General features: G+C 45.9%; 1 protein-coding gene across 1 annotated transcript in view; it reads right to left on the bottom strand.

Annotated features, from left to right (window-relative positions):
- LOC143958197 (IQ domain-containing protein H-like) overlaps positions 1–24,584 on the bottom strand; it is a 306,567-nt gene that overhangs the window by 111,092 nt on the left and 170,891 nt on the right. Inside the window, exons 13-14 of the mRNA XM_077467663.1 lie at positions 20,067–20,339; positions 17,860–18,051 (exon numbers count right to left, since the gene is read on the bottom strand). Coding sequence (XP_077323789.1) covers positions 17,860–18,051; positions 20,067–20,339 — 465 coding nt within the window. The remainder of the gene's footprint in view (positions 1–17,859; positions 18,052–20,066; positions 20,340–24,584) is intronic.

A 24,584-nucleotide genomic window follows, 5' to 3' on the forward strand; every position in this document is an offset into this window, starting at 1 on the left:
CAAGACAATGATCCCAAACATACAGCAAAATCTACAAAGGAATGGTTCACAAATAAACGTATCCAGGTGTTAGAATGGCCAAGTCAAAGTCCAGACCTGAATCCAATCGAGAATCTGTGGAAAGAGCTGAAAACTGCTGTTCACAAACGCTCTCCATCCAACCTCACTGAGCTCGAGCTGTTTTGGAAGGAAGAATGGGCAAGAATTTCAGTCTCTCGATGTGCAAAACTGATAGAGACACCCCAAGCGACTTGCAGCTGTAATCGCAGCAAAAGGTGGCTCTACAAAGTATTAACGCAAGGGGGCCGAATAATTTTGCACGCCCCACTTTTCATTTTTTTATTAGTTAAAAAAGTTTCAAAAATCCAATAGATTTCGTTCCACTTCACAATTGTGTCCCACTTGTTGGTGATTCTTCACAAAAAATAAAAATGTTATATCTTTATGTTTGAAGCCTGAAATGTGGCAAAAGGTTGAAAAGTTCAAGGGGGCCGAATACTTTCGCAAGGCACTGTATATATATATATATATATATATATACACACACATATATATATATATATATATATATATATATATATATATATATATATATATATATATACACACACACACACATACATATAGACACACACATTACAAAAAATAATAAGTATATAAATACAATCAAATAAATAAATAAATAAAAATGTCTTATTTAATAATATAGAGCTAACATCTCCTGTTAATATACTATTATGTTTGTCTTCAAAAGTAAGGAGTCTTCTCAGCTAACCACACCCCCTGATTGCATGTCTGAGCTAAGGGCAGAGAGATTTCAGAAAATAAATGCTACATGAATCATCTGCCTTTACTCAAGATGGCAGCAGCTAGAAATGTCAGGTGGGATGGGGTTCAAAGCGATTTCTCAACAAAATAGAGCACGGAGACATGGATGGATTGGGGAGTTTGCTGCGAATATTAAAAATGTATTAATTTGCATTTTTTTTGGTTTGTGGTGCTCCGATGCAGCGCAGCTCCACTTTAACCACTTCAATGCCGGGCCTATTCTGGCACTTCGCTCCTTCGTGTAAAAATCATCATTTTTTTGCTAGAAAATGACCCCAAACATTATATATGTTTTTTTTTTTTTAGCACACACCCTAGGGAATAAAATGGCGGCCATTGCAACTTTTTATCTCAGACGGTATTTGCACAATCATTTTTCTAAACGCTTTTTTGGAAAAAAAAAAAACGGTTTCATGAATTAAAAAATAACAAAACGTAAAGTAAGCCCAATTTTTTTGTATAATGTGAAAGATGATATTATGCAGAGTAAATAGATACCTAACATGTCATGTGGTAAAATTGCGCACAATCATGGAATGGCGCCAAACTTTATTACTTAATAATCTCTATAGGCGACACTTTCAAATTTTTTGCAGGTTACCAGTTTAGAGTTACAGAGGAGGTCTAGTGCTAGAATTGTTGCACACACTCTAACACACACGGCGATACCTCACATGTGTGATTTGAGCGGCGTTTACATATGTGGGCGGGACTTACGTGTGCGTTCGCTTCTGAGCGCGAGCTACCGGGGACAGGGGCATTTTACTTTTTTTATTTTACTTAATTTTTTTTATTTTTACACTTTTTTATTTTATTTAATTCACAAAAGCACTTTTATTCCTATTACAAGGAATGTGAACATCCCTTGTAATAGGAACCTATTGTGACGGGTCCTCTTTATGGAGAGATGTGGGGTCAATAAGACCCCACATCTCTCCTCCAGGCTGGAAAGCATGAGATTGAGAAAAAAAAATTCACCGATCTCACGCTGACCAGCCGTGATTGCGGCTTAGTTTATTTACGGGTACCTGGGCGTGATGTCATAATGTCGCGCCCGGGCCTCAGACGGTCATAGAGATGACTGGTGACCATGTGGTCACCGGAAATCTCTTTTGTCCTCATCCGGCGCCGGCCGTATCTTTCTCCGGGCCCCTGATGGCACGGGAGAGCCCAGAGAAGCACCAGATGGTGGCGGGAGGGGGGGGGGGATTAACCCCTTAGTTTCCACAGTGAGTATAAGAAGCATGCTTTACTGCGTATACAGACCGATTTTACTGTTGCGGGTTTAGTATCACTCAGAACAGTTTCTTCTATTGCTCTCAGCCTCCTCCAAATCTCCAAATTCCTTTTTTTTTTGCTGCTGTGATCTGACTTCCTGTTATGCCGCGTACACACAACCGGACTTTTCGACGGACTAGACCCGACGGTCTTCTCGACGGACTTTCGGCGGAGGTCCGACGGACTTTCTGAACGAAACGGACTTGGCCACACACGACTGGACTAAGTCCATGTGAGAGTCCGTTCGTTTTCAACGTGATGACGCAAGACGGGACTAAACAAGGAAGTTCAATAGCCAGTAGCCAATAGCTGCCCTTGCGTCGTATCTGGTCCATTCGGACCAGCACACAGACGAACGGTTTTCCCAATTTTTAGTCTGTCGGACCAGCACACAGACGAACGGTTTTCCCAATTTTTAGTCCCGTCGGACCAGCACACAGACGAACGGTTTTCCCGATTTTTAGTCCGTTGGACTCGAGTCCGTCGGATAGACTTGAAACATGTTTTATCTCTAGGTCCGTCTGACTTTTAGGAAAAAAAAAACTCCACTGGAGCCCACACGCGATCGACTTGTCCGACGGATTCCGGTTCCGCCGGACCAAGTCTGCCGGAAAGTCTTATCGTGTATATGCGGCATTTGAGGGTGGCTACTTTCTTTCTCAGGGCCGTCTTTAAGGCAGGGCAAAAGGGGCAGCTGCCCTGGGCCCTGTCATTGTTGTGGGGCCCAAAGCAGCTGCCTCATACTTGCCAACTATCCCAGTTTAAATTTCCTTGTCCCTTGAAGTTTTAGCCCTGTGGTTGTGTACAGATGACTCACCTGCAGACCCTGTGTTTACATGTAAATAGCTGGCATTCATATGTAAATAGCAGCGGCATTACTAAGCAAATAGCTGTGGCCATCTGCATTGATATGTAAATAAAGGTGGCATTCATATGTATATCATGCTTCCCTACAGCGAGAAGATGATGTCCTGTAATCTCTAGCAATCAGTGTGCAGTATTACTGTACAGTAATCTCTAGCAACTAATTAACAAGTAGAAATCATCTGCTGTAACCTCTAGCAACTAATCAGTGAGCCGTAATGTGTGCTGTAACCTCTAGCAACCAGTCAGTAAGCAGTAATGATATGCTGTAACCTCTGGCAACCAATCACAATTGCTGCCTGACCTGATACAGTAAACTGATTTTAAGTCCAGCTTCTATTTATTGTATGTCTCAGAGCAGGTGGAGAGTGAAATTACATGGGAGGGGGCCCCCAAAATTTATTTTGCCCGGGGTCCAATCAATATTAAAGACAGCCCTGTTCTTTCTCCATGGTCCCACTATGTGTAGGAAAGTAGCCACCCTCTCTCGCTTGCTCCCGAGTTGGACTATGGGATTTGTATATAGACCAGTGCTCATAACGGCAACTAATGTGTACTGCTCGACCGTTCAAAACAAATGCAAGAGGGGGGAAAAGGGAGAGGTTCAAGAGCTTACAAAAGGACATAACAAGGCAGATCAACACCGTAAGCAATTTCAGAAAGAATTGATTACAGGGTCATTAAGTAGTAGATGTGTATGGATGATTTTTGGAGAACAGGGATATTGTTTAGTGTCAATTTAATTAGATATAAGTTGGTGTGCTCTTCTATAAGGACATACACTCTGCATAAACTGATCCTAATATGTTCAGCTCCAGCCTTGTAAATGTGCTACAAAAGCAATTAGAATCAACGAAAAATCCCATTAATGGATTTCTATAAACAAAACAAGGGGCCGTACTTGACAAACAATCGATATGGTTAACAGTCTATAATTAAGAAGACAATCGTTTTCAGTCTTCAAATTAAAAGTGTCCTGTTAAAGCTGAAAGAGATGATAGCGTTTCGTTTGTTCGGTGAATCATGACGTTTATACCTCGGGGCGTTTTACTGTACGTATATCCACCCGGGCGCATAATCTCTACTCTGTGCTTTGCTTAATGAGTAACTAAATCCGAGAGCAAGAATTGATAGTATTGCCATTAACACAATCCTAACACAAGAGCTTACAGGGCACACAGGTATCAGATTTTTGAAGGGTCGCTGGGCACACTGGGCAGTGAGCAACCAAACGGGGCGTCAGGACCGGGATCTGAACCCACGACCTCTGCTACGTCTGCTGAGCCACCTGAGATGTTGGACAGTTCCTTGTCTGATCTCTTAGAACTGGGGACTCCAAACTTTTCAAAGGGACAGTTTATTGTCCTTTAGACTTTAGGAGGGCTGGATTGTGGCCAGCAGAGGCAGAAAATTGGGCCCAGCATCAGTGAAAATAAATATGGCCTCAGGGTTGGTGGTCAATAGAAGGAGGAGTAGTGCCCCTATTAGTAGGAGGAATAGTATCCCATCATTGGTATTGGGGGAAGATATAGTGCCCCATTGTTGGTGTCAGCGGGAGGAATAGTGCCCCAAGGGCCGGATAAAGGCTAGCGCCCCTAGGGCCGCAGTTTGGAGGCCCCTGTTCTAAGAGATCAGACAAGGAACTGTCCAACATCTCAGCTCAGCAAGAAGAGCCATTGCAGGATGCAGCAGAGGAGACCCCTGTCTTAGAACAACCTTGCCTTGTCTCTTGTTTCTGGTAAACCTTATACTCTTTGCTCCTCCCATGAGCTTCCTATTTAAGCCATGCCTTTGCACTTCCTGTTGGGCGGATAATTGTGCTCTCTCTAGCCGATATCTTGCTCCTTTGCATACTTACTGCTGTCCTTAACTCCGCTACCACTCGTTACCAACCTTTGGCTTGCTCCTTTTACGTTTTCACTTGATCCCAACCTGCAACCACTTGTTACCGACCTTTGGCTTGTTTACTGACTAAATTTATGCTTGATCCCTACCTGTTATATCTGTTACTGGACCCCGGCTTTCTCACCTCCTGGTGGGACGATCCTGAGGACCACGTTCTGGTACTAACACACAGCAAAACCAATCTCCTCCATCAGGAGCTCTGGTGAATACCGGTTATAATTAGGAGAAAAGGAAGCACAACCTAAGTACAGTATTATGATAAAAAATGTATTAGAAAATGGTTAAAAACATTCACATGATGAAGAGCAGGTGTCTCCAAACTGCGGCCTGAGGGCTAGATATGGCCCTTTGCTATCCTTTATCCGGCCCTTGGGGCACTATTCCTCCCACTGACACCAGCAATGGGGCACTATATCTTCCACCAATGATGGGATACTATTCCCCCTACTAATAGGGGGGATACTCCTCCTCCTATTGACCACCAACCCTGAGGCCATATTTATTCTCACTGATGCCGGGCCCGTGACATAACCCCACAGGCCACAATCCGGCCCTCCTAAAGTCTGAAGGACAATAAAGTGGCTCTTTGAAAAGTTTGGAGACCCCAGATGTAGAGTCAAGTATTGCTCATCATCTGTAGTACAAGCAATCTGCCGCTCATCCGTATCCTGTGAAAACCGCCACCACAATCCAAAGGCTGTGGTTGGAAGTGTTGGGGCATGGATGCCCTGTGCACCCAAGAAAGTCCTCCTCAACCAGCATGGAGCGCACAGGCTAATGTGATGTCACCAGAGGGAGGGGCCAGACAGAGAACAGGCTGCGCGCTCGGAGCTACTGCTCCTTCTATAGGCCTGGCTTCCTGGTGTACACAGGGCGTCCATGCTACAACACTTCCAACCACAGCCTTTGGATTGCGGTGGTGGTTTTCACAGGATAGGGATGAGCGGCGTATTGCTTGTACTACTAATGATGAGCGATACTTTACATCTTGTGAGTGTTTTTACCCATTAGCTAATAAATTATTTATCATAATACTGCACTTAGGTAGCGCTTCCTTTTCTCCTTTTTATCTCTACAAACAGAAGCTGGCCAACTCTGAGGATGGCTGCCGCCGGTGCTCATTAGCTGTAATGGACTTTCTTGGACTTTTTTTGGACATTGTTCTTTAGAGTGTACAGCTGTGGTCAAATGTTTTGAGAATGACACAAATATTAATTTTCAAAAAGTCTGCTGCTTCAGTGTTTTTATATCTTTTTTGTCAGATGTTACTATGGTATCCTGAAGTATAATTACAAGCATTCCATGGGCGTCAAAGGCTTTTATTGATAATTATGTTAAGTTTATGCAAAGAATCAATATTTGCAGTGTTGACCCTTCTCTGCAGTTCCCCTTGTAATGCTGTCAATCAACTTCTGGGCCACATCCTGACTGATGGACCCCCCCCCCCCCCCCCCATTCTTGCATAATCAATGCTTGGAGTTTGTCAGAATTTGTGGGGTTTTTATTGTTCACCCGCCTCTTGAGAATTGACCACAAGTTCTCAGTGGGATTAAGATCTGGGGAGTTTCCTGGCCATGGACCTAAAATTTCAATGTTTTGTTCCCCAAGCCACTTAGTTATCACTTTTGCCCTATGACAAGGTGCTCCATCATGCTGGAAAAGGCATTGTTCCTCACCAAACTGTTCTTGGATGGTTGGGAGAAGTTCCTCTCGGAGGATGTTTTTGTACCATTCTTTATTCACGGTGCTTTTCTTAGGAAAAATTGTGAGTGAGCCCACTGCCTTGGCTGAGAAGAGACCCCACACATGAATGGTCTCAGGATGCTTTACTGTTGGCATGACACAGGACTGATGGTAGGGCTCATCTTTTCTTCTGTGGTCAAGGTTTTTTCCAGATGCCCCAAACAATCAGAAAGGGGATTCATCAGAGAAAATGACTTTCCCCCAGTCCTCAGCAGTCCAATCCCTGGACCTTTTGCAGAATATCAGTCGGTCCCTGATGTTTTTCCTGGAGAGAAGTGGCTTCTTTGCTACCCTTCTTGACACCAAACCATCCTCCAAAAGTCTTCTCCTCACTGTGCGTGCCGATGTCCTCGCACCTGCCTGCTGCCATTCCTGAGCGAGCTTTGCACTGGTGGTGCCCCCCCCCCTGATCCCGCAGCTCAATCATCTGTAGGAGACGGTCCTGGCGCTTGCTGGACTTTCTTGGGCGCCTTGAAGCCTTCTTCACAAATTCAGTGGAGAAGTTTTTTTGGCCTCAAGTTCATTTTCATGGCAAAGAGGAACTTTGCAATTCATCTGATCACTCTTCAGAAGATTCTGGAGTAGACACAGGGCGGCACAGTGGTGTAGTGGTTAGCACTCTCACCTAGCAGTAAAAAGGGTCACTGGTTCGAATCCCAACCACGACACTACCTGCCTGGAGTTTGCTTGTTCTCCCTGTGCCTATGTGGGTTTCCTCCGGGTACTCCAGTTTCCTCCCACAATCCAAAGACATGCAGGTAGGTTAATTGGCTTCTGTCCAAAATTGGCCCTAGTATATGAATGGGGACCTTGGATTGTGGGCTCCTTGAGGGTAGGGACTGATGTGAGTGTGCAATATACAGGGAAAATTGTAGACACTCACTCAGGATGGACTGGTGTCTTTATTCAACCTTACTAACTATGAAACTATGAAACTAGATGCAAATTGCCATCATAAAAACTGAGGCAGCGGACTTTGTGAAAATTTATATTTGTGTCATTCCCAAAACATTTGGCCATGGCTGTATATATCATTGTGCAAGCTGGGCCACTGACCCTTTGTGCTCCAGAAATCCTCTACCTCTGTCAGTTATCGGTGAATACCGGATTGGTGTTTAGACCCCCGCACCTCGGGTGAGCCAACATTACTTGCCAGGGTGACCTGCTTGTTTACTTATCCAGCTGGTCGGTTGGGGTATCTCTACTGCTATAGCTACTGGTCTCCGAGCCTGACCCCTGACCGTGACACAGGGACTTCCCTTCTAAACACAGGGAAAAAAAAACAGAGTTAGGAATCCACATACTGGTCATACAGTCCAATGAAAGCTCCAAACAAATGTCTAAGAGTCCAAGGTAATTTATTGATAAAATGTATTCATAGCAGGAAAAAATCCAACGCATTTCAGGGGGCAAACACACTCCTCCTTCATCAGGGCTTTTGCCGCATTTATTAACGCTCGACCTGCCCACTGTTCCAAGCAGTATATCACAGATACCATCTATTTGGTAACTGCTTATCTGAGCCCACTTTTCAGGCGAATTAAACTGTATCTAAATACCACAAACTGAAAACACAACCGCAGGTTGGTTCTCCTGCGCGAATCGCCATAGGTGTACGGTAGCCGCTTAAAGGGATATAGGGGCGATGTCCGCTGGGCACCCGCAATCGCTCCTGACAGAGACAGAACGGAGATCTGTCAATGTAAACAGACAGATATCTGTTCTGTCATGGGAGTAGAGAGTGAGCGTTTGTTCCTAGTAATTAGGAACAGCGATCTGTCTCCTCCCCCAGTCAGTCCCATCCCCCCCACAATTAGAACACACACTGAGGGAACACATTTAACCCCATTGATCGCCCCCTAGTGTTAACCCCTTCCCTGCCAGTGACATTTATACAGTAATCAGTATAAATACATAAGGGGGGATATTATCTCCATGCATAAATACATAAGGGGGGATATGATCTCCATGTATAAATACATAAGGGGGATATGATCACCATGTATAATACATAAGGGGGGATATGATCTCCATGTATAAATACATAAGGGGGGATATGGTCACCTTGTATAATACATAAGGGGGGATATGATCTCCATGTATAAATACGTAAGGGGGGATATGATATCCATGCATAAATACATAAGGGGGGATATAATCTCCATGTATAAATACATAAGGGGGATATGATCTCCATGTATAAATACATAAGGGGGGATATGATCTCCATGTATAAATACATAAGGGGGGGATATGATCTCCATGTATAAATACATAAGGGGGGGGATATGATTTCCATGTATAAATACATAAGGGGGATATGATCTCCATGTATAGATACATAAGGGGGGGATATGATCTCCATGTATAAATACATAAGGGGAGGATATGATCTCCATGTATAAATACATAAGGGAGGATATGATATCCATGTATAAATACATAAGGGGGGATATGATCACCATGTATAAATACATAAGGGGGGATATGATCTCCATGTATAAATATACAAAGGGGGATATGATCACCTTGTATAAATACATAAGAGGGGATCTGATCACCATGTATAAATATATAAGGGGGATATGATCACCTTGTATAAATACATAAGGGGGGATATGATCACCATGTATAAATATATAAGGGGGATATGATCTCTATGTATAAATACATAAGGGGGGATATGATCACCATGTATAAATATATAAGGGGGGATATGATCACCTTGTATAAATACATAAGGGGGGATATGATCTCCATGTATAAATATGTAAGGGGGATATGATATCCATGTATAAATACATTAAGGGGATATGATCTCCATGTATAAATACATAAGAGGGGATATGATCTCCATGTATAAATACATAAGAGGGGATATGATCTCCATGTATAAATACATAAGGGGGATATGGTCTCCATGTATAAATACATAAGGGGGGATCTGATCACCATGTATAAATACATAAGGGGGATATGATCACCTTGTATAAATACATAAGGGGGGATATGATCACCATGTATAGATATATCAGGGGATATGATCTCTATGTATAAATACATAAGGGGGGATATGGTCTCCATGTATAAATACATAAGGGGGATATGATCTCCATGTATAAATACATAAGGGGGGATATGATCTCCAAGTATAAATACATAAGGGGGGATATGATCTCCATGTATAAATACATAAGGGGGGATATTATCTCCATGTATAAATACATAAGGGGGGGATATGATCACCATGTATAAATACATAAGGGGGGATCTGATCACCATGTATAAATATATAAGGGGGATATGACCACCTTGTATAAATACATAAGGGGGGATATGATCTCCATGTATAAATACGTAAGGGGGGATATGATCTCCATGTATAAATACATAAGGGGGGATATGATCTCCATGTATAAATACATAAGGGGGGATATGATCATCATGTATAAATACATAAGGGGGGATATGATCATCATGTATAAATACATAGTTGAACTGTATAGTGACCTTGGTGCTGAATCATTGACTTTAAGGTCATAACAGAGGACAAGGGGGACGTCTATAAGAAAAGAGAGTTAAGCTCCACATACAGAAAGGCTTCTTCCCAGTAAGCCCTTGTACACACGGTCGGAGATTCCGACGGAATGTGTCCTATCGGACCGTTTTGTCGGATAATCCGACTGTGTGTGGTCTTCATCGAACTATTTCCATCTGAGTATCCGATGGACCAAGTTTTCCAACTTGTCAGTAAAATTTTGCGACAACATGATCCGATCGGACCTTGTCCGATCATGTGTAAAGAATTCCGATCGGACAAAGTGCCACGCATGCTCAGATCAAATTCCTACACCAAAGCTATTGGCTACTAGCCTGAACATAGTCCCGTCGTAACTAAAATAACGGCATCACGTTCTGAACGATCGGATTTTCCGACAACTTTGTCCGACCGTGTGTATACAACAGTTTCGGACAAAATCCGTCGGACAAAACCCGACGGATTTGGTTGTCGGAATGTCCAACCGTGTGTACAAGGGCTAAGGCCGCGTACACACGGGCGGACTGTTCGCCCAACCTTGTCCGCTGAACAGTGTTTGGGCGGACAGTCCGCTCGTGTGTGGGCTTTCAGCGGACAGTTTCAGCGGACAGTTGGACGGACAAAGTCTTTCGGAAATTCCGAAAAACTGTCCGCTGAAACTGTGTTTGAGCGAACAGTCCGCCCGTGTGTGGGCCTGTCCGCTGTACTTTCGAAATGAGCGGACTGTTCCCGCTCGGAAAGTCCGCCCATTTCGAGCGCGTGTACAGGTAGGCGGGGCCCGCGAAGGAGACGTCGCGGGCTCCGCCGCCTGGAATGGGCTTAAAGGGGAACCCCAATGCCGAAAAAAATCGGCGTGGGGGTCCCCCCAAAGTCCACACCAGACCCTTGTCCGAGCACGCTACCCGGCCGGCCAGGAAAGGGGGGCGAGCGAGCGCGCCCCCCCTCCTGAGCCGTACCAGGCCGCGTGCCCTCAACATGGGGGGGTGCCTTGGGGAAGGGGGGGCCGCGCGGCCCCCCCACCCCAAAGCACCTTGTTCCCATGTTGATGAGGACAAGGGCCTCTTCCCGACAACCCTGGCCGTTGGTTGTCGGGGTCTGCGGGCGGGGGGCTTATCGGAATCCGGGAGCCCCCTTTAAGAAGGGGGCCCCCGGATACCGGCCCCCCACCCTATGTGAATGAGTATGGGGTACAATGTACCCCTACCCATTCACCTGTGAAATAAAGTACAAAAAAAAACACAACACAGGGAAAAAATATTTTATTGCACAGCTCCGGGGGTCTTCCGTCTTCGGGGGTCTTCTCGCCGGACTCCTCCGCTATCTGTGTGTAGCTCTTTTACTAGCGGAGGAGTCCGGCTTTCTTCCTCCCCGCCGCCGGCCTCTTCTCCCGACTTCGGGGGTCTTGTCCCCCTCTTCGGTTCTTCTGCCGGGCCACCGCGCCTTCTTGTAGCTCTTTTGCAGGCGGTGGCCCGGTCTTCTGTCGCCGCTGCCTTCCGTTCTTCTGTCGCCGCCTTCGGTTCTTCTGCCGGGCCACCGCGCCTTCTTGTAGCTCTTTTACAGGCGGTGGCCCGGTCTTCTGTCGCCGCTGTCGTCGCCGCCGCCGCCGCCGCCTTCCGTTCTTGTTCTTCTTCTTGTTCTTCTTCTTCTTCTCCTGGAGATGTTGACTCGACGAGCTCTCCGGCCGGAATGCCAGAGCCGCGCTGTGCGGTCACTTATATAGTGACAATGGGGCGGTGTCACATGGTATATGTCACATGGGTTGGTCACATGGTGACCCCGCCCCCTTACGATGTCATAGTCCCCATGTGACATCAACCCATGTGACCAACCCATGTGACATATACCATGTGACACCGCCCCATTGTCACTATATAAGTGACCGCACAGCGCGGCTCTGGCATTCCGGCCGGAGAGCTCGTCGAGTCAACATCTCCAGGAGAAGAAGAAGAACAACAAGAAGAAGAACAAGAACGGAAGGCGGCGGCGGCGGCGGCGACGACAGCGGCGACAGAAGACCGGGCCACCGCCTGTAAAAGAGCTACAAGAAGGCGCGGTGGCCCGGCAGAAGAACCGAAGGCGGCGACAGAAGAACGGAAGGCAGCGGCGACAGAAGACCGGGCCACCGCCTGCAAAAGAGCTACAAGAAGGCGCGGTGGCCCGGCAGAAGAACCGAAGAGGGGGACAAGACCCCCGAAGTCGGGAGAAGAGGCCGGCGGCGGGGAGGAAGAAAGCCGGACTCCTCCGCTAGTAAAAGAGCTACACACAGATAGCGGAGGAGTCCGGCGAGAAGACCCCCGAAGACGGAAGACCCCCGGAGCTGTGCAATAAAATATTTTTTCCCTGTGTTGTGTTTTTTTTTGTACTTTATTTCACAGGTGAATGGGTAGGGGTACATTGTACCCCATACTCATTCACATAGGGTGGGGGGCCGGTATCCGGGGGCCCCCTTCTTAAAGGGGGCTCCCGGATTCCGATAAGCCCCCCGCCCGCAGACCCCGACAACCAACGGCCAGGGTTGTCGGGAAGAGGCCCTTGTCCTCATCAACATGGGGACAAGGTGCTTTGGGGTGGGGGGGCCGCGCGGCCCCCCCTTCCCCAAGGCACCCCCCCATGTTGAGGGCACGCGGCCTGGTACGGCTCAGGAGGGGGGGCGCGCTCGCTCGCCCCCCTTTCCTGGCCGGCCGGGTAGCGTGCTCGGACAAGGGTCTGGTGTGGACTTTGGGGGAACCCCCACGCCGATTTTTTTCGGCGTTGGGGTTCCCCTTTAAGCCCATTCCAGGCGGCGGAGCCCGCGACGTCTCCTTCGCGGGCCCCGCCTACCTGTACACGCGCTCGAAATGGGCGGATTTGCCTCCGCCTTACGTGGGCGAGTCCGTTCATTTCAAAAGTTGAGCGGACTGTTTGGCAAACAGTTCGTTGAAACAGTCCGCTCGTGTGTGGGCAAGTCCGCTCATGCAAATTTTGAGCGGACTGTTTGCCGAAACTGTTTGACGAACAAGGTTGGGCAAACAGTCCGCGCGTGTGTACGCGGCCTAAGAGGTGTGAAAATGTGGAATAGGCTCTTCAAGAACTAGTTCTGGACAGCTCTGTAAATTGTTTTAAAAAAAATAGCTGGATGGACTCCTTAATGCACAAAATATAACTGGATATTAAGATTTATATGTAATAACACCAGATGTAGTTGATCCAGGGAATATCTGATTGCCTTAAGGGCATCAAGAAGGAATTATTCCCCCAAGCACATTGGATCATGCTTCTTAGGAGTTTGTTGCCTTCCTCTGTATCAGCTGTGGGTATAGGATTGTATATATGGGGGTTTTCTACTTTTTTTGTTGGTTAAAGCGGTTGTATACCCCACTTTGTAAATTCTTACCTACAGGTAAGCCTATAACAAGGCCTATAATAAGGCTTACCTGTACGTAAAAAGAATATCTCCTAAACGTACACTGTTCAGGAGATATTTACCCTGCATGCAGCCACGCATGCACTCTGAAGGTCCGGCGTATCGTGCTGGAATTTCAGAACTTATTGCTGGAACTGAGGGCTCCCGCTCACATGCACGGGAGTGATGTCATTGTGGCTCCAGCCACTCACAGCGCCGGAGCCCACAAAACCCGGAAGAAAGGCCGGGGGGGGGGAACAGGGGTAAACAGGCAACGCTGCGGGGGGGGGGGGGGGGTGGGTTCATTCTAAGGTATGTATTTCATAATATGCTAGTATGTGATGCTTACTAACACATTATGCCATTCTCTTGCATTTTTGTTTTTACCAGCGGTCTACTACCAATTTAACCGCTTGCCGATCAGCCGCCTTCATTATACTGCGGCAGGTCGGCACGACCCTGTGACCCGTCGTAGCTATACGGCAGCTCGCGGGATCGGGATAGCAGGCGCACACCCACGCCCCCTGCATTGCAGGGGCACCGATGGTCTTGGCCAACGGTCGCGATGACCACCGGCCACGAGCGATCACAAGCACGAGAGGCAGAATAGGGATGTGTGTGTGTGTGTGTAAACACACAAATCCCTGTTCTGAGAGGAGATGCAGATCGTGAGTTCCTAATGGCTAGGAACCACGATCGATCTGTCATTTCCTCTAGGTCAGTCCCCTCCACCTACAGTTAGAAACACACACTAGGGAACACAGTTAACCCCTCAATCTCCCCCTAGTGTTAACCCCTTGCCTGCCAGTGACATTTTTACAGTAATCGGTGCATTTTTATAGCACTGATCGCTGTATAAATGCCAGTGGTCCCAAAAATGTGTCAAAAGTGTCCGCTGTAAAAAAATAATAATAATAAAAATGATATAAATCTATCCCCTATTTTGTAGACGCTATAACTTTTGCACAAACCAATCAATATACGCTTATTGCGTTTTTTTTTGTTTGTTTTTTACCAAAAATACGTAGAAGAATACATATCGGCCTAAACTGGAATTATTATTTTTTCGATATTTAAAGCGGTTGTAAACCCGCTGATGTGTTTGTTTGTTTTTTCCCACCTGCAAAGGAAAAGGCATAATGAGCTAGTATGCACTGCATACTAGCTCATTATGAAATACTTACCTTAGAACGAGGCCCCGACATCTCGCCCGATACACGCCGAGGGAGCTGACATGTTCCTTCGGCGTTTCTTCCGGGTATCGCGGCTCCAGCGTTGTGAGTGGCTGGAGCCGCGATATTGTCACTCCCGCGCATGCGTGCGGGAGATTTCTTCCCGGCAGGGTCCAGCGTCTGCCGGGCTTTCAGCCGAGAATCCCCTGTGCTCATGCGCCGCTGCAGTCAGCGGCGCATTGCAAGGGGATTATCTCCTAAACCGTACAGGTTTAGGAGATATTTTTTTTTTTACCTACAGGTAAGCCTTATTATAGGCCTTTCTGTAGGTAAAAGTCCCAAAAATCACCATACAACCGCTTTACTATAGTGAAATGTAAAAAATATATATATATTTTTTCAAGATCGTCGCTTTTTTTGTTTATAAATGATAAAAAAACGCAAATATGTAGACGAATACATACATTGAAAAGGGAGTTTAACAAGACTCGTGGCCACTCATTAAAATTAGAAGAAAAGAGGTTTAACCTTAAACTACGCAGAGGGTTCTTTACTGTAAGAGCGGCCAGGATGTGGAATTCCCTTCCACAGGCGGCGGTCTCAGCGGGGAGCATCGATTGTTTCAAAAAACTATTAGATAAGCACCTGAACGACTGCAACATACAGGGATATACAATGTAATACTGACATATAATCACACACATAGGTTGGACTTGATGGACTTGTGTCTTTTTTCAACCTCACCTACTATGTAACTATATCGGCCTGAGCTGAGAAAAAAATTTGCTTTAAAAAAAAAAAAAAAAAAAAAAATGTGGGATATTTATTATATAAAGTATATTGCCTCAGATAATATAAAAAATTAGGGTAGGGGTTGGTATCATCATCATCCTGATTACATTAATGGAAAAGAGTGGGTTAACATGGACTACTCCGAATACCATGCAACACCTGTCGTGGTTATAGGACTATCTCGATACCCAGTAATTGGAAACAAGTAAAATAAAAATACAATAAAGTTTATTAGAAAAATATATAAAAAGATTTTTTTCATTTACAACAAACCAAAGGTTGCCGTAACATTATTACATAATTAGTTTTGATTTATACAATAGTCTACACCCCATCTGGTGGGAGTGAGGGAACTGATGCAGATGCAGACAATATCCTCTACTAGTTTCGCGACAAAGTCGCTTCTTCAGGAGGTGTCAGGAGGCATCGCTAGATGCTTTTTGACACCTCCTGAAGAAGCGACTAGCATTGTTAGATGCTTTTTGACACCTCCTGAAGAAGCAACTTTGGATATCGTTGACACCTCCTGTCGCGAAACAAGTAGAGTCGCTTCTTCAGGAGGTGAAGAAACTAGTAGAGTCGCTTCTTCAGGAGGTGTCAAAAAGCGATGCTAGATGCTTTTTTGACACCTCCTGAAGAAGCGACTTTGTCGCGAAACTAGTAGAGGATATCGTCTGCATCTGCATCAGTTCCCTCACTCCTACCAGATGGGGTGTAGACCATTGTACAAATCTAAACTAATTATGTAATCATGTTACGGCAACCTTTGGTTTGTTGTAAATTAAAAAAAAACTTTTATATATATTTCTAATAAACTTTATTGTATTTTTATTTTACCTGTTTCCAATTACTGGGTATCGAGATAGTCCTATAACCACGACAGGTGTTGCATGGGATATTTACTATAGCAAAAAGTACAAAATATTGTGTTTTTTTTTTTTCAAAATTGTCGCTCTTTTTTTTGTTTATAGCGCAAAAAATAAAAACCGCAGAGGTGATCAAATACCACCAAAAGAAAGCTCTATTTGTGGGGGAAAAAAGAACGTCAATTTTGTTTGGGTGCCACGTCGCACGACCGCGCAATTGTCAGTTAAAGCGACGCAGCGCCGAATCGCAACAAAAATGGCCCGGTCATTCAGCAGCCAAATCTTCCGGGGCTGAAGTGGTTAAAAGAGATGGACTTGTGTCTTTCTTCAACCAGACTATCTATGTAACTGTGAGGAGTACCCCCTTTTTCCGTACTCACATGTAGGCTTGAGCGGATGCTGTGGGCATCTAGTAGAACGTTCCTAATGCCACGCGGTCTCGATAATTCTTTGTAAAATAGACGGACCGCAGTTCCATGAATACCGGTGTCTTGTCAAATAGCGTCCTCCATCAGATAGTGTCCCCTGCGTACTGCGCAGGCGCAGTACACAGGGACACAGATTCCGAAAATTGCCGAGGATGAACGGCGCCTGCGCCGTGAGTCCAGGGTCTATCCCCACTATCCAAGTGGACATAGAGTTAGAATAAAAAAGAGCCGAGCGCAGCGAGGCCGAGCCCGAAGTGTGGCGAGCAAAGCTCGCCCGCGAGGGGCCCTCTAAAATTCACAACCCTATGTCCGCTTGGATGGTGGGGCTACCACCTCCACTCACGGCGCAGGCGCCGTTCAGCTTCGGAGATTTTCCGAAGCTTCGTCTGCTCCGTACTGCGCATGCGCAGTACGGAGTGGACACTATGTGATGCCCGGACTCTATACGCCAGAACACCGGTTCATCCCAGAGTATGTCTGCCTGCGTTTTTTTTTTTGGGCTAAAAAAAGTCCTCTTTAAGCGGGAGATTAGAGCGCGTGCCGCACAGCCCCGGCTGAGATAACAGCGGCACGTTCCTCAAACATCAATCTACTTCATCCTTGTAACGCAGGCACAGGTCTCGGTGATGTGACACACACAGAGAAAAGGGGAACTTGTCATTATGTATCATAAACTGTTATGCAAATACCTCAATTTGTAACTATTAACATAATTTAGCGCTCAGAGACATACACTCATTTCTAATCATTGCGGCGGAATGGAGTCTTGTTCTGTCGTTCTTAGCCTGCAGGAAAGTCTTTCATCAAGATGCTGTAATGTTTTAATAACCTGCCAGCGCTCACCGGCTGTGCCGCCGCCGCCGCCACCGCCGACGATACTCTTACATTGTCCTCATTAAGGAACAGAACAGGTCGGGGAATAACAGGACATTAAAGCATTGCCGGTGCGCAGGATCCTGAAGCTCCAGGCTGCTGTTACAGGCGGTGCGGGTCTGTTAACCCCATCTGTGTTGAACCTTGTGTGTGTGTGTGTGTGCAATATTACCCGTCTTTGCGGACTCACCTGCGCCCATTTCTGTTTCCAGGTGTCGGGGTCGTACTTCGCGCTCTCTCGCCGGGCCCAGCTGTAGCACGGCAGGTGGACCCCAATGTCACAAAACGCAGTCCCGTTGCTGCCGGATTCATTGTCCACTTTAAACAACCAGCGAGTCACCAGCAGGTTGGCGGTTATGAGTTGGCCCAGAGCACCTAGGAACTGTAGACGGAGATCAGGCTCGATTATGTGACACATATCACCAATTCTATACAAGACTATCTTACTAATGGGCATGTATGTAAAATTAAATTTATTATAGCTGCACATACTTTCATCATGGCTCCACCCTTTTTTTATTAATTTTTTTTTACAAACCCCACCCTCTGTCTACAACCACATTAGAAAGGACCTTCTTCAGTATTGGCCATGGCATGATAATATAAAGTTCCATAGCAAAAGAAAAAAAATGAAAGTATTCAGAATAGTTTCTCCCAGAGAAAAAAGTAGTGACTATCCTCCAAAGAGATAAAGCTGCTAAACTATGAAATTACTATATTCTTATTGGCTCAAAAGTATCCACCTCTCTGCTCGAAGTGTGTTTAGCACACGCTGAAGGGTAGTGCACTAGAGCATGGGGCCCTGACAATTCCCTAACCTCTTATGAATGCACTAGTGGCGGAACTACCAGTGTCTTAGCCCTTGTACACACGGGTCGGACATTTCGACAACAAAATGCGTCGGATTTTGTCCGATGGATTTTGTCCGAAACTTGTGTTGTATACACACGGTCGGACAAAGTTGTCGGAAAATATGATCGTACGTAACGTGACGACATTATTTCGTTACGACGAGACTACGTTCAGGCTAGTAGCCAATAGCTTTGGTCTAGGAATTTGATCTGAGCATGCGTGGCACTTTGTCCGATCGGAATTCTCTACACACAATCGGACAAAGTCCGATCGGATCATGCTGTCAGAAAGTTTTATAGCCCAGCTCTAAAACTTTGTCCGTCGGATATTCAGACGGAAACAGTCCGATGGAGCCCACACACGGTCGGATTATCCGACAACACGGTCTGATCGGACATTTTCCACCGGAAATTCTGACCGTGTGTACAAGGGCTTAAGGTCGTACTTACAACCAGGCACTGGCGTTCCGCCACCGTGGGGGGGGGGGAGCCAAGGTGGCAGGAAGGGAGCCTGATGCAGAATATGTGAAAGGGTCCCACGATGAGAGTAAAGGGCCCTGGGATCAGTGGTAAGAGGCTTGAAGGGAAGGGCCCAGAGGAAAGGGCCCCCCTGGGAAGGATGGAAAAGGCTTCAGGAAGGGTGAAAAGGGCCCCAGGACCGATGGAAAGGGCTCTGGAACTAGTTGGAAGAGACCTGGGACCAATGGCAAGGGCCCCAGGACCAGTGGCAAGGGCCCCAGGACCAGTGGCAAGGGCCCCAAGGGACTAATGGAAAGGGTCATGAGACTAGAGCAGTAAGGGGGTCCCTTCATAGATTTTTGCACCGGTGCCCGGAAGCTTCTAGTTACGCCTCTGGAACACACACGTACGTACTGTATGAAAGAAAGTACATGGGAGAAACCTGAACCTCTGACTTTGGTTTCCTTCTTTAACACTGTGGACACAAGAAAAAGACACAAGGTAAAACTTGTGCTAAAGCGGAGGTCCACCCTAAAGTGGACCTTCCGCTCATTGGAACCCTCCCCCCCTCTGGCGCCACAATTGGCACCTTTCAGGGGGGAGGGGGGTGCAGGTACCTGTACAGTACAGGTATCTGCACCCACTTCCGGCGTAGATTCTGCAGAAGGTACGCCCCTTTCCGCAGAATCTGCGCCCCTTTCCGAAGGTCCCCCGCTGCCGACCATCCTTATTGCGCAGCGCGACTCGCGCATGCGCAATAGGGAACCGGGAAATGAAGCCGCAAGGCTCCACTTCCTGATTCCCATACCCAAGATGGCGGCGGCAGCATCCGAGAGACGATTGAGAGATCGGCTTCGGGTGCCAACATCGCGGGCGCGCTAGGCGGGTAAGTGTCATTATTTTAAAAGTCAGCAGCTGCAGTATTTGTAGCTGCTGGCTTTTAAAAAAAAAAAAAAAAAACGGCGGACTCCCGCTTTAACACATTCAATGTTCTTACCCATACTAGACTTGAACATTATAGAAAGCAGATGGCATTGACCATACGTAAATTTATTTGTATCAGCAAATGGCTGTCAAGGCCTCTGACCTGTTCCTCAGTATAAATATCATGTTGTCCAGGAGGAATGGGGATGTCAGCACTTGCGAAGATGCGCTTGCTTCCAGATTTGGTGCTATAAAGATGTGCCACCTCAGGTTCGGTGCCCAGGATAGGGACACCAAGAGTGTCAGCCACAGTCAAGTCGTCAACATGGGGGACTCGTCCAACAACGTAAGCCTCCCGACCTCGGATCAAGTTTCGTATACGATGCAAGGCCTTCGGGCTGTACTTGAGTAGCGTGGAAAGGCACATGTGGTGATTCTGTGATGAGACATTAATAAGTCAAAGATTATTGATGACCACAACAACCTCTTTTCCTATATTTAAACAGATATTTTATGCCTACCCAAAATAATGTTTCTCTATAGCTCACTGGTCCCTGGAAAAGTATGATAACACAAAACGTATACGTACTGCACTTCCCGCCTGTTCTTATGTTGGTAGGACAGGCTCTTTTTTTATTATTTTTTTTTTTATAACTTACCAAAAAAAATAGGGCAAAGCCATATAGGATTGGTATTTGTTCAAATATGGTCAGATGGTATTGTTAGCCCTTGTACACACGGTCGGACATTCCGACAACCAAATCCGTCAGATTTTGTCAGATGGATTTTGTCCAACTGATTTTGTCCGAAACTGTTGTATACACACGGTCGGACAAAGTTATCAGAAAATCCGATCGTTCAGAACGTGATGACGTTATTTCGTGATGACGGGACTACGTTCAGCAGGGGCGGACTGACCATTGGGCCACTCGGGCACTGCCCGAGGGCCCCATGCCACTAGGGGGCCCCATCAGGGTTGCCAGCCTCAGTAAAACTAGGGAAAGTATGTAAAAATCTGTGTTTTTTTTTTTACATCTGTCTCTGAGATGTCCCTCACCGACATCCTTTTGCTCTAAAAATCCTGAGATTATAGCTGCCCCACCTCTCCAGTACCTTCTCAGCCAATAGAAACATGTCTGTGTATACTGTGTGATTGTATACTGCGTGTGTGCGTTTGTGTATACTGTGTGGCCCCATAATCTCTGATTGCCTGGGGGCCCCATAATATCCTATTGCCAAGGGGCCCCATGAGTTGTCAGTCCGCCCCTGATGTTCAGGCTAGTAGCCAATAGCTTTGGTGTAGGAATTTGATCTGAGCATGCGTGGCACTTTGTCCGATCGGAATTCTCTACAAACGATCGGACAAAGTCCGATCGGATCATGTTGTCAGGAAAATTTTATAGCCCAGCTGGAAAACTTGGTCCGTCGGATATTCAGACGGAAACAGTCCGATGGAGCCCACACACGGTCGGATTATCCGACAACGCGATCCGATCGGACATTTTCCGTCGGAATGTCCAACCGTGTGTACAAGGGCTAAGACTTTGCAAATTTGACTGTATATTTACAAATATAGAGAGCTAGGGCCTATGTTGTTGAGCTTTTGTTCGCCTCAGAAGGCCTCCATCTCAAAAGTGCATACATGGTAGGAGCACCAGACCAAAAAAAAAAAGTCTAAATTCATTTTTTAGTATTGTGCTAAAAGAAAGCCAGGACAGAACCTTGAATGGATTTAAAGTAAGTGTTCCCTGTGTGGATTTGTGAGGGAAACTAATTGCTGGATTGAAAGATTTACTGGCCAGCAGTATCCAGCATGAGCAATCGAGAATTTCTTATCTTATCTTGATTGCTCATGCAAATACTCCTGACCAGTGATTCTTCCAGACAGGAAAGCCTTATTTTGAGTTCATGCAAGGTTCTCATTTTTAACCAAAGCCCCGATATAGAGAGAGTTCCTTTGACCCCCGAAAAGTGTTGGCTGTCTATTAGAACAATACCAATAAATGAATTTGGACTTTTCTTTTTATCTGGTGCTTTTTTCATGTATGCACATTTTTCTGGTAACCTGGTGGGGTACCCACTGGAGGGTGGCCTTGTCTGTCGTGAGCAGCCCAACCTTAGCCAACGATTTTGCCCTCTCACTACTTTGTATAGACTCATATCAAAGTCCAAGACCCTCTTGGGTGTCTTTTCAATCATAGAGGTCAATGGAAATGTAAAAGCAGGTTGATGCATCTTAGAAGGAGATTAAATGAAAATAAACTCAGATTGGAATCCAAGCGCCTGGCACGGGGCCCCATACAGACAACCAGACAGGGGGCCCCATACAGACAACCTGGGGGGGGCTGGATGCATGGATGGGGGGGGGGGGGTGGCACCCATGTGCCTCGTATGGAAGGGCCAACACTGCTATAGTTGCTTCACTGGCTGCTTTACTTAGAGAATTCAGAAAAAAAATTCGAACTGAAGAAACTTTTACAATTTGGCCCCTTTCATGCGCTTTCTTATTAATATCCAAACACCATCTCACACAGAGCCAAATTTCCTTATTGTTTCTGGTTACTGTAGTATTTTTATATTGTATCGCCTGCACTGCTCTCCTTCACTTTATTACTATATACAGTACAGTGCCACAGGAGATGACGGTGATAAAAAAATAAATAATGAGATTATTGTCACCTGATCTGTCAAATTTCACCATTTCTATAGGTTCCAGAAGACCACCAATGACCATTGTTGAGATTGTGGTGTCCGTTTATGAAGCAGTGATTAGCAGTGATCCAGAGGATCGCCGCTGATCACAGTCCATACACAGTTTATGAACCAGAGATAATCAGGGGGGGGAGAAGTGTTTGAACATGTTCTCCCGCCGATGATCTCCACACATGGAGAATCCTCATTGACTGACACAGAAACGGGCAGTTTATGAAGTTACGATCTCAGCGCTTCACTGGCGAACTGTGTCAGAATTCACCCCCCCCCCCGATTCACCAGCTCAGAGGTGAAGAGGGAATCCCTGGGGGATCTGAGGATGAAAGGAAGATTTTTAACTTCCTTATACCGCGTTCAGACCCCCCAACACTGTAACCATGTCCCCCTGTCATATTTATGTACCATATTTATCGGCGTATAACACGCACTTTTTTCCCCTTAAAATCAGGGGGAAATCGCGGGTGCGTGTTATACACCGATACTCTGCGATTTCCGATTTTTTGGGCTTGCGGCTTTCGGACGCTCTCGGACAGCCGCCAAAAACTTCCGGGCGCCGCCGAGATTCACAGGACATCTCGGTGGTGCCATTTTAAAAAAAAAATAAGCGGACAATGCACTAAGGCTGCAATGACAAGGCTGCAATGAGGACAGGTTGCAATGACAAGGCTGCAAATGACGCTGACGAGGCTTCAGATGGACACTGATAAGGCTGCATTGATGGGCATTTACATGTAAGTTTTTTTCCTTAAATTTCCCTCCTAAAAGTTTTTTCCACAAAATTCCCTCCTAAACTTGGGGTGCGTGTTATACGCCGGCACATGTTATATGCCGATAAATACGGTATATATATATATATATATATATATATATATATATATATATATATATGTGTATATATATATATACATACAGTGCCTTGCGAAAGTATTCGGCCCCCTTGAACTTTTCAACCTTTTGCCACATTTCAGGCTTCAAACATAAAGATATAAAATTTTTATTTTTTGTGAAGAATCACCAACAAATGGGACACAATTGTGAAGTGGAACGAAATCTATTGGATTTTTGAAACTTTTTTAACTAACAAAAAAATGAAAAGTGGGGCGTGCAAAATGATTCGGCCCCCTTGCGTTAATACTTTGTAGAGCCACCTTTTGCTGCGATTACAGCTGCAAGTCGCTTGGGGTATGTCTCTATCAGTTTTGCACATCGAGAGACTGAAATTCTTGCCCATTCTTCCTTGCAAAACAGCTGGAGCTCAGTGAGGTTGGATGGAGAGCGTTTGTGAACAGCAGTTTTCAGCTCTTTCCACAGATTCTCGATTGGATTCAGGTCTGGACTTTTACTTGGCCATTCTAACACCTGGATATGTTTATTTGTGAACCATTCCTTTGTAGATTTTGCTGTATGTTTGGGATCATTGTCTTGTTGGAAGATAAATCTCCGTCCCAGTTTCAGGTCTTTTGCAGACTCCAACAGGTTTTCATCCAGAATGGTCCTGTATTTGGCTGCATCCATCTTCCCCTCAATTTTAACCATCTTCCCTGTCCCTGCTGAAGAAAAGCAGGCCCAAACCATGATGCTGCCACCACCATGTGTGACAGTGGGGATGGTGTGTTGAGGGTGATGAGCTGTGTTGTTTTTACGCCAAACATATCGTTTTGCATTGTGGGGAAAAAGTTGGATTTTGGTTTCATCTGACCAGAGCACCTTCTTCCACATGTTTGGTGTGTCTCCCAGGTGGCTTGTGGCAAACTTTAGACGAGACTTTTTATGGATATCTTTGAGGAATGGCTTTCTTCTTGCCACTCTTCCATAAAGGCCAGATTTCTGCAGTGTACGACTGATTGTTGTCCTATGGACAGACTCTCCCACCTCAGCTGTAGTTCTCTGCAGTTCATCCAGAGTGATCATGGGCCTCTTGGCTGCATCTCTGATCAGTCTTCTCCTTGTCTGAGCTGAAAGTTTAGAG

This window comes from Lithobates pipiens, unplaced genomic scaffold (assembly GCF_037356315.1).
Source record: "Lithobates pipiens isolate NorthernLeopardFrog02 unplaced genomic scaffold, aLitPip1_a1.2 Scaffold_6, whole genome shotgun sequence".
NCBI lineage: Eukaryota > Metazoa > Chordata > Amphibia > Anura > Ranidae > Lithobates > Lithobates pipiens.